Here is a 10,972-nt window from a genome sequence, read left to right on the forward strand (position 1 = left end):
ATGGGTGATGCGGAGAGTGCAAATGGCAATTCGATAGGCGTTAGCGGTGGTGTAAGCACTGTGGGTGGCTCTGTGTTAGCCGGTGGTATGGAAACTTATGCTTATGGTGATTTTAATGATTCACGAGAAGATTTGCTGCTTGAACAACAACAACGTGCCATTTATAATCCCAACGCGATTACTAGTGGCGGTGGCGGGTTAGCAAATATTAATCCAGAATTCATGTCTGCGCCAGCCTTACATCATGGCTTACTCGCGTCCAACCATGCGTCCAATGCGTTAATGTCATCGAATATTTCGCTAGCAGCCAGTCATCAGTCGGGTGGGGGTGTAGGTGGTGCAGTAGGAGGCGGCGGTCCGAATGGCGGTATGCATTCGCATAGCGTAGGCGCTATAGCACCCAGTTGGTTAACAAAGGTGAGTCATTGTTAAAATTGTTAAAAACAAATATTTATTACTTCACTTTATTTACTGTAGGAATATGGCCATGATTACACATCAACACAGCACTTATCAAATAGTATGTTAGATACACGCCTACAGCAGAGTAGTTCATGTCTAGATTTAACGAATAATAACAGCAATAACATTGGTGGCAGTAATTTTCATAGCAGTAGTAACAACATTGTGCACGGCCATCTGAATGGTAGCGTAATTAACAATGGCAGTAATGCCGCTCTGCATAGTGTTGATGCACACGAACGTGAACGTCTCAAGGCCATGCTGCCCACTTATCGTCCAGCACCAGATTACGAAACCGCTGTACAACTAAAATATCGTGCACCTTCCAGTGAATTGCATCAACCGCAAATGAGTAACTATGCGAATTATCAGCCGCAAACAGCTGTACCTATAGGAGCAACACCCTCAGCAAGTGGCGCTATGTACTATGCGGGTTCTCAACCTGATGTACATAATGCTGCTACAATTTATGGTGACGGAGTATTATTGAGTCAGTTGGAGCCACATCGCTACCCTGATGTTGCGCAACCAGCAGCAGCGGCAATGCATGCACAGCATCATCTAACAGCGGCGGGTGTAGCTATGGCGCCAGGTGGCCATAGTAATAGTACGAGTAGCGGTGGTGGAGCATATATAGATTTGGGGCATCGATTGCAAATGATACGTAGCAAACCACCACCGCCCTATCCGGTAAATCGTTTGAATTCTTCATCCACACCCGACTTGGCTGTGGCCACACATCGACCTTTAATGGGCTATCGCGCTTATGTTTCTGGGTCATCGCCGGATTTGGTTTCGAATCGTAATTTGCTCAATTCTCACTATCCATATGGTAGTAGTGTGGGCGCTAATATCGGCAACGCGGCACAAACAGCGGGTAGTATGGTTGCTGCTACCAATCATGCATTAATTCATCCTCATCACTCGTCATCGTATATGAACAGTGCCGGAATTATGGGTCATTCGCAATCATATTTGCCTCATGGCACTTTTGAAAATTTGAACATGATTGAGGAACAGCCATCAATAATGTCGCAATTGCGACAAGAATGTCTCTTTGTGCCACACAACTCACACAGCTATAATGACCAGCATTCGCCAACTTTGGCTAATAACACCAATGCAAATAGCAACAACAGCAACAATATATACCATCCAACACCGCCTCAACAAGTTCAAAGTCAGCAGTCGCAATCGCCACAGCAATTGCAAACACATTCACAGCAACAGCAATTGCAGCATTCGCAAACATCGACCGCTTCGTTGCAACGTAACACTTTGAATGGTTCCATTGAACCTATATATGAGAATGTACCACATGCACGTTACGTTGCTGCCGAACCAACAGTTCAACGTAGTGTGGAAAACCGTTCTTCGGGTTCATCTGCAACCAGCGAAGCTATGCGTAATCGCACAGCTTCAATACAATCGGCGCCGGGTGGTATGAATGGGCAGACACCACAACAGTTGCCACCAGTGCCTGCTGCAAGGCATCATCATCTCCAACAGCAACAGCAGCAGGAGCAACAGCAAGCGCAGCAACAAGCTCTTCAACAGCAACAACAGCAAACGCTCTTTCAACAGAAGCAACAAGCGCATGTTCAGGCCCAACAACAGCAACAGGCGCACGCGCAGCAACAAGCAGAAGCAGATGAGGCGGCAAATGCTGCTGATCTAAACATGCATAAATATTTTGAACGCTCCGCTAGCACTGAGCTTCAGTTCTTGGAACCTATGCCGCCACAGCGAGCAGCACGCGCTGCTTCGGCTGCACCATCAGTTGGTCACAATAATAGCAATAACACTAGTAATCAGGAAACAATGAAGCAAACACCACCGCCAAGACACCATCACCCGCATGCGCAAAAGGCACAGCTTATTCAAACAACCTCATCCGCTTCAACAGTGGACGTGGCTGCTACTTCAATTTCGAATACAACGCCTAAAAGTAATATCGGTGTGCGCGCACGTACAACTCCCCCAGAGCGTGACTCCACAGACGCAGTGCTGCAACAAAAATTTAGTGCCATGAATATTTCCACACTTTCATCTAATACTTCAGTCTCTGCTGCGACTACCTTAGAACATTCTTCGCCTCATCATCAGAATCACCAATATCATCGCTCCCACAATGTATCGATGCTTGATACAACTGCCAATTCCTCCAGTACTACGACTACAAATAGCTTTAATACAACAAATTCTTCTAGCACAAGTGGTAAAGAGGGAAAGCGCAAAAAAATATGGAATATCTTGGGTCGTAGTAAAACGCCGGATAAACAAAAGTCAGCTACCCTTGGGCGCGAGAAGGCATCTTCTTCAAGTGCGGCAAAGGCAGCAGCGAAAATTAAGCTTGCGCAGGATGACTTGAATTTGATGCACCGTTGGTCGACAGGCGTGCCGCGACTTCAACCCATTTCCGGACAGTATTCAAAGGATAAGTTGGTAAGTGGGTCAATACTGAAATACGGAATTTCTTTGCATTGGAGAAATGTTACTTGAAGAATGATTTCCAAGGAATTTAAGAAAACTATAATCTATATAATATATATGAAAAAGATGGCTTATAACTAAAAAAAAATACAGCTGTTAATAGCTGTTTCTCACAAAAAAAAAAAAAAAAAAAACAGTTGCTAACAGCTGCTTCTCGCAATTTCTTTTTTGAGTCATAAGCCACCTTTTCATAGACCGGGTCACATATATAAAAATCAAATTCTGTGTGTCTGTGTGCGCTATGGAAACGTATTTCCCACACTTCAACCATCACCAAATTTTGGTTATATGTTCCTTCGATCAACGGGAAGGTTTTAGGCTAAAAATAATTTCGATATATAAAAGGGGCGTGGCACCTCCCATACAAATGGAATCTTTGGTACTGCATAACTTTGAAGGTATACATGCCAGAACATTGAAATTCAGTAAGGAGTTATATGAGGCCAATCCCTAACACCACCAAGAAAATTTGGAATTGGGAAAATGGGGCGTGGCACCTCCCATACAAATGGAATATATCATACTGCATATGTTGTTGTTGTTGTTGTAGCGATAAGGTTGCTCCCCGAAGGCTTTGGGGAGTGTTATCGATGTGATGGTCCTTTGCCGGATACAGATCCGGTACGCTCCGGTACCACAGCACCATTAAGGTGCTCGCCCGACCATCTCGGGAACGATTTATGTGGCCACATTAAACCTTCAGGCCATCCCCTCCCTCCCCAACCCCAAGTTCCATAAGGAGCTTAGGGTCGCCAGAGCCTCGTCTGTTAGTGAAACAGGATTCACCGCGGATAGGTGAGGTTGACAATTGGCTTTGGAGAAGCTATATGTTGCGCTGGCAACCTGCAGGGTTGCGCTACACAGCCCCTTGAATCTGATATTTTAGTCGCCTCTTACGACAGGCATACCTACCGCGGGTATATTCTGACCCCCCCTAACCCGCTGGGGGAATCATACTGCATATCTCTGGATGTAGTAATGGTAGGATAATGAAAATTGGTAAGGAGCTATATGACGTTAAGTCCTAACACCTTCAGTAAAATGTGGAATGGGGAAAAAAGGGGCGTGGCACCTTCCCTACAAATGGGATTTTTTAGAACTATGGCTGCCGTGCAAACTTAGGTTATTGTTGAGTTTGGCTGTTATTCCTTTGGGCGTTTAGTAATCTGCCGTCGTTAAAAAAATTTGTTAGCTTCAGTCTATTTACATCTTCTATTAAAACCAAAATCCTGGTGAAGTGACGAAATATAAATCTGTCGATAGATTTACATATGAAGATCAAATTGTGATTTGTCCAATTGAATTTCTAAACTCTTTAGAACCGCCTGGAATGCCCGCGCATATATTAACTTTGAAAATTGTCTCACCAATCATGCTTCTTCGGAATTTAGACCCACAAAAATTTTGGAATGGAACCAGACTTTGCGTTAAGAAATTAATGCCGAATGTAATCGAAGCAACAATCATCAGCGGTAAAAGCAAAGGTGAAAGTGTGCTCATAACACGGATCCCAATGGTTCCAACAGATTTGCCATTCAATTTTGCGCGCTTACAGTTTACTGTATGCCTTGATTTTGCAATTACAATTTGCATACAAATATCAACTCAATTTACAGAACAATAAATTAAATTCTCAACAAACAAAACAGAAAAAATAACGCAACATTCATTCGATATCGGGCGTTACAACGTACGCCTGGTAAAGCTAGTATTCATAAACAATTGTTTTTGTTGAACGTTGAATCAGCTAGTATTTATATAAATCACAAATTTCTATTTTAAAATTTCAGTGCCCCATACTAAATGAGAAACTCAACGATCCCCAACTTTTTATGGAATTCGAAAGTATACCTAAGCGTCGCGAAATGGCACGATACGTCTGCGCTTTGATGGAAGAAAATGCAATGAAAAATTCGGATCCAAACTTTTTGCCATACGATGATAACCGCGTTTGCATAACGCCGACTATGGAAAATCGAACAGGTTATGTTAATGCATCGCGCATATCGGTAAGTAGAAAAATATAAAGTTCATCAAGCGGATTTTTATAAAAGGCCTTTGGAGTAGAATTCAGAAATGTAATGCATTATTTTATGAATGTATTACAAATGTCGTAAATTTCCTTAAATCTGGGTGATTTTTTCTATGGGGGGAGGGCAACAGCCTGCTCTGAAGATGTATGTAATATAGAGTAATCGGAATATTGTTTAGTAATACGAAAAACGAAAGTACTTCTGAACCTAAAGAAACCCTATTATAATCCCGTGATTTGTTTATAAGCTTACGGCACCCTAATTCTCACCGCACGAGTACCAGGTCTTACGACGCTTCCTAAGGCAGTCGGTTATATGTACCGGAGCGACTCGGGATTTTTCCCGACCAAGGACTGTCATTTCAGTGTGACCCCATCTAATTTGTTTCGTCCCTCCCACAAATTGTCATCCACCCAGCAGCTCCTTGCAGCAGGACTGCTCCATATTCTCTTACTCCGGGAAGGCATCGAATCCAATCCGGGTCCGTCTCCTGACCCCGGTCCTGAGAAATGGTTTTGCTGCATCTGCCGGAAAAGAATCTTTTTAGGACGGTCATACTCTGTTCAGTGTGTCTCGTGCAAGGGATGGTTGCATCGGACAGGTTGTTCTGGGCTTGATCCCAAAACTCGACGTCCACGTAACTTTTATAAATCTTTTGTGGCTCCTTGCTGTTCACGCCCAAGGGCGTCCCGTAGTCTACGTCTTATTTCGCTTGAGCGTACCGCCGACTTCATCGTCACTGAAAAACGCACTTTCATAAACTTCAAAAAAGGAAAGTGGGAAGAATATATATCCTCTACAGACAGCCGCCTAGCTGCCCTCCCTATTCCGACTGATGCCCGCCAAGGGGAGCGTGCCTTCCGTAAGGTCATTAAATCCGCCTCGGCACATTTCATTCCCGCTGGGAGAATTCCCGAAATCCGGCCCCACTTCCCGGCGGAGGCCGCAAACTTAGCGAGAGAACGTGACCTTATAAGACAGCTGGATCCAGGCGACCCCCAAATAAGGGATATAAACCAACGCATCAGATTGCTTGTGGATGAACACAAGCGGGCGAAATGGGAGGAGCACCTAAGAGGTTGTAACCTCTCTACCGGTGTGGGTAAACTTTGGTCCACCGTAAAGTCCCTATCGAATCCGACTAAGCACAAAGACAAAGTTTCCATCGCCTTTGGCGAAAAAGTGCTGTCGGACGCGAAAAAATGCGCGAGCGCTTTCTGCCGACAATATATAATGCATCCTACGGTCGACAAAGATAGACGGAGAGCCAATAGACGCGCACATAAACACAAATTCAGCGCGTCACCAATCACCATCACCGCTAAAGAGGTTGAGGACGCCATTGGTCGTGCTAAACCATCCAAAGCAGTGGGCCCAGACGGCATAGCCATGCCGATGCTTAAAAACCTAGGGAAAGAGGGTTTCAAATATTTAGCGCATGTCTTCAATCTGTCTCTTTCCACCTTTGTCATACCTGAGAAATGGAAAATGGCCAAGGTGGTCCCGCTACTAAAGCCTTTGGAAACTAGCTAACATAGGTGAGTCGTATCGTCCGATATCTCTCCTATCGCCAGTGGCAAAGACGCTTGAAGCCATTTTGCTCCCTTATTTCCAAGCAAATTTGCAGCTAGCCCCTCATCAGCATGGCTTCAGAAAACTCCATAGCACTACCACCGCGCTAAATGCCATTAGCACCCAGATAAATTGCGGTTTAAATCAATACCCCCACCATAGAATAGTACTCGTAGCGCTAGACCTATCAAAAGCTTTTGATACGGTCAACCATGGCTCGTTACTGCAGGACCTGGAAGGGTCTACCCTTCCCCCATGTCCCGACATGTCCCAGGTCGGCAGGCATCGGTGCAATTTAGAAACGAAACATCAAAACCAAGGAGAATTAAACAAGGGGTGCCACAGGGTGGTGTCCTATCCCCACTTTTGTTTAATTTCTACATATCTAAGCTACCTTCACCAACGGAAGGAGTCACAATCGTTTCCTATGCCGATGACTGCACAATAATGGCCACAGGCCCAGGACCAAAGATCGATACGCTATGCAATAAAATAAACAGCTACCTCCCTGCTCTCTCCAGTTTTTTCGCCTCGCGAAACCTGGTATTATCACCGACTAAATCTTCCGCGACCTTATTTACAACATGGACGCCCCAAATGTCGACCATTTTGAACATCCACGTCGATGGCACTACGCTACCGACTGTCCTACACCCCAAAATCTTGGGTGTGACGTTTGATCAGGATCTACATTTTGGTGAGCAAGCAGCCGCAATTGTTCCGAGAATTCAGAGCCGTAACAAAATCCTCAAATCCCTCGCTGGCAGTACTTGGGGAAAAGATAAAGAAACGCTCATGACTACATACAAAGCAATTAGCCAGCCGATTACGTGCTACGCGTCACTTATATGGTCGCCAAGCCTAAAAATCACCCACTGGAAGAAACTACAGGCCTGCCAAAATACTGCTCTCAGAATCGCCACGGGCTGTCCTCTTATGTCCCCAGAACACCATCTGCATAATGAGGCGAGAATACTCCCCATCAGGGAGAGAAATGAGATGCTGACCAAACAGTTCCTGTTGAATACCCAGAAACCTGGGCATCCCAATAGACATCTGATTGATGAACCAGCACCGCCTAGGGGCTTAAGGAGTCATATCCGTTAGCATTTTGAGGAAATACGGCACCTGAGAACCCAGCCGTATGAAGTGAAAAAACACAAGCAGGTCCTTGGTGAACTGCATAAACAGGCGTCGGACCTTTATGCCGGGAATTGCCCGGTGAATCCAGTATTTAACGAAAATTATCCAAAACTTGCGAAAGAGGAACGCATACTCCCCAGGGAAACGCGTGTCACTCTTGCTCAACTTCGTTCTGGATACTGTAACAGGTTAAAGTCTTACCTATCCAGAATCAACCCCGACATACAAAATGTATGCCCCGCTTGCAATGTGTCCCCACATGACACCAACCATCTCTTCAATTGTAATGTGGAACCAACGCCTCTAACACCCCTTTCCTTATGGTCCACCCCTGTTGAAACGGCAAGTTTCCTTGGACTCCCGTTAGAGGATATTCATGACAATTTGTGATCGGTCGCGGCTATTAGGTGGGGCGAGCATTGCTACAACAACAACATATGCAGAAAGGGTTAAATATTTATCATAATGACTCTGTCCTGCATTAAGTAAAATACTACTTGTGTGCCTCGCCAAACGTTTCTAAATGATCTTGGACTGCTATTTAGTAGGTATAAAATTGAAAGGTACTGTGTAGCAAAACGGGCAAAATTTTGATACATATGTCTTGTTACTGAATGGTCGATAAAACCATTTATCCTAAACTAATTTAACAGTTCACATTTTAGTACTCACTAATCATATTTTCGTTTATCATATCATCTTGCAGGCAACAGTTGGTACCAAACAGCGCTTCTACATTATTGCTCAATCACCACAAGAGGAACTGACCACACGTATTTTCTGGCAATGTGTTTGGGAAGCGGATGTCTATTTGATTGTACAGTTGTCGGAGGGCCTAAATTATATGCCACCGAGTAGCAATCAGAGGCTTGAGTTTGGACAAGTATGACTTTGCTTAGCTAGTTCCTTGAACTCGATTACTATGCACTTTTTCTGTCCTTTTTGTTCACAGTTCCAAGTTTATCAGGAATTTTCACAAACTACAGATCGTTGTATAACTAGCAAGCTGCGTCTTTTTCATATACAATCGCGTCGTTATCGCTCTGTTTGGCATTTGAATTACACCAATTGGGGCGAACAGAATTGCCCGCGTGAAGTGAATCACTTCTTAGATTTTCTTGAGGAGTTGAATTCTGTGCGCATGGCATCAATTAATGAAGTACCACCCGGACACAATACTAATCCGCCAGTGTTGATTCATTGTTTAGAGGGCGGTGGAAGGTCGGGTGTCACACTGACCGCAGATCTACTGCTCTATACGCTGGATCATAATGAGGTAAGTTGAGGAACAAGATTCTTTTTCGAAGTTAAGCTTCTTAAAGCAAATAAAATTTTTTCTAAAATTTGTGCCACATTCCGGTCTTGTCTTTTCGCGTGAGTGTACGTGCGGTGTCATCCACGACTCAACGGCATTTTTTCAGTTTTTTTTGCGTTGAGTGGAAAATTAAAATAGGCCTCAAGGTGGGTTTCTGTGCATCCCTCGAGCGTTTTGGCGGAGTTAGGAGTTGCGATACCTCCCTGAACTGGAGTTATGGTGGTGTTCTTGCACTCCTAACAGGAATCAAAAATTCGTGCAAGTTTTAATAACTGGCGTGGTGCCCTAAAAAAAAACGAACTCGCTTTATATATAACGGATCCTAACGGGACATGAAAAAACATGACGACAAGCCACATTGATACAACACATTTACATATATAAAAGAAAATTCTCGAAATAAGATTTAAATACTGGCGTTGTGCCATCTTAAAAACCAAATTAATTTTATATATATAACGGAACACAACGGGGTGCTGCTCTACATTGTTCTGGCCTCTATGGTATTACCATTGTAAAAGCAGCTGTCATCAATATAAAGAAGCACTGCAATTGGACAAGCAGTGCAAATTAACGAAAGCACACAATTTGAGAGATAACCTGGTGTTCTATAAGCTTAAGCTTTAACCATTAAATTCTAAAGTCCAAAAAAAAAAACAAAGTTTGTGCTAAGAATTTTTGTTTCTTCTATGTATTTTTTTATCTTTAAAATATTAAAATAACGCTATACTTTTTTCACAACAGGACTTGGATATACCACGTGTTATTGGTCAATTACGTCATCAACGTGATAGCATCATACCGTCCTTAGCGCAGTATAAATTCATTTATAGTTTACTAATAACATATCTTAAGCGAACGCGTTTAATTTGAACGTCAACTTCGAAACTGAATATTATACACTTCCTACTAGTGTGGCCATTATTACGAAATTTACGCAATTCTAAATTGCAATCGTTTTATATCAAAATCAAAAGCAAATATAAAAAAACGAAAAAGCATGCGAATAGCAATATTTTTGTTTTTTAAATACCACTAAGCCTATAAAGATTATTACGAAACGATATATATATGTATTTAAAAAAAAAAATATATAAGCAAAAAAAGATAGAAAATGCAGTGCAGCATGCAATGAACGAACAACACCTAACATTATGCGATCAACTAATTATTAATGAGTATTGTATACATATATATTTTATTTCATACATAAACAATAAAATAAAGCATATGTTGTGCTTCCATATAACAAAAGTTGACTGACCGATCGAGAACTCACTTTTAAACAAATAAAAATCCATTTGATCGATTGTTATTGTATTGTAGCGTCATATAAATTAATTGTTAACAGATAGCATGCATTATTTATAACATACATATATTCCGATAAAAAGTGCATATTATTGTATATCTATACTAACAATTTATACATTCATTACTACATACTTTGTGTTCTTGTATTATTTAAAAAAAAAGCACCCATTTAAGCATTGCTTTTGAGTTTCATTTAACTATACGTTTGGCATGGTTGTTAAAATCATTATATATACAATAATAAATATGTTGTATTGTTTAATACTATGCATAAGTGTAGATATAGTCTAATAAAGTTCTACATCTAAGTTCAAAAAAGTGCCTGCAGCCGTTGAAGCTGTTCATATACATATAAGTAGAAAAAAACAACAAACATTTTTAAGAATATATACACTCATACATACAAACCTATGCAAATGAAAAGTTTTACTGTGAAATTTAGGCCAAATGCTAGAGAATGCTCTTTGCATTCCTCTCGGAGATAAATATACTAATTCGAAAATTTTTCCATATCAATTATCATAGTCAGTCACTTTTATATTTACGAAAGCAAACATTATGTTATAACGTGTATAAGAATCTAATTCATACAGAAACAAATATATGTTAATAGTATGGCAATAAATAAAAAAATTTCTTT

General features: G+C 41.9%; 1 protein-coding gene across 1 annotated transcript in view; it reads left to right on the plus strand.

Annotated features, from left to right (window-relative positions):
• Positions 1-10,972, plus strand: part of Pez (protein tyrosine phosphatase non-receptor pez) — a 47,902-nt gene extending 36,930 nt beyond the window's left edge. The window contains exons 4-9 of the mRNA XM_067764520.1: positions 1-417; positions 478-2,907; positions 4,746-4,964; positions 8,410-8,586; positions 8,656-8,979; positions 9,763-10,972. Coding sequence (XP_067620621.1) covers positions 1-417; positions 478-2,907; positions 4,746-4,964; positions 8,410-8,586; positions 8,656-8,979; positions 9,763-9,891 — 3,696 coding nt within the window. The 3' untranslated portion in view covers positions 9,892-10,972. The remainder of the gene's footprint in view (positions 418-477; positions 2,908-4,745; positions 4,965-8,409; positions 8,587-8,655; positions 8,980-9,762) is intronic.

This window comes from Eurosta solidaginis, chromosome 2 (assembly GCF_040869045.1).
Source record: "Eurosta solidaginis isolate ZX-2024a chromosome 2, ASM4086904v1, whole genome shotgun sequence".
NCBI lineage: Eukaryota > Metazoa > Arthropoda > Insecta > Diptera > Tephritidae > Eurosta > Eurosta solidaginis.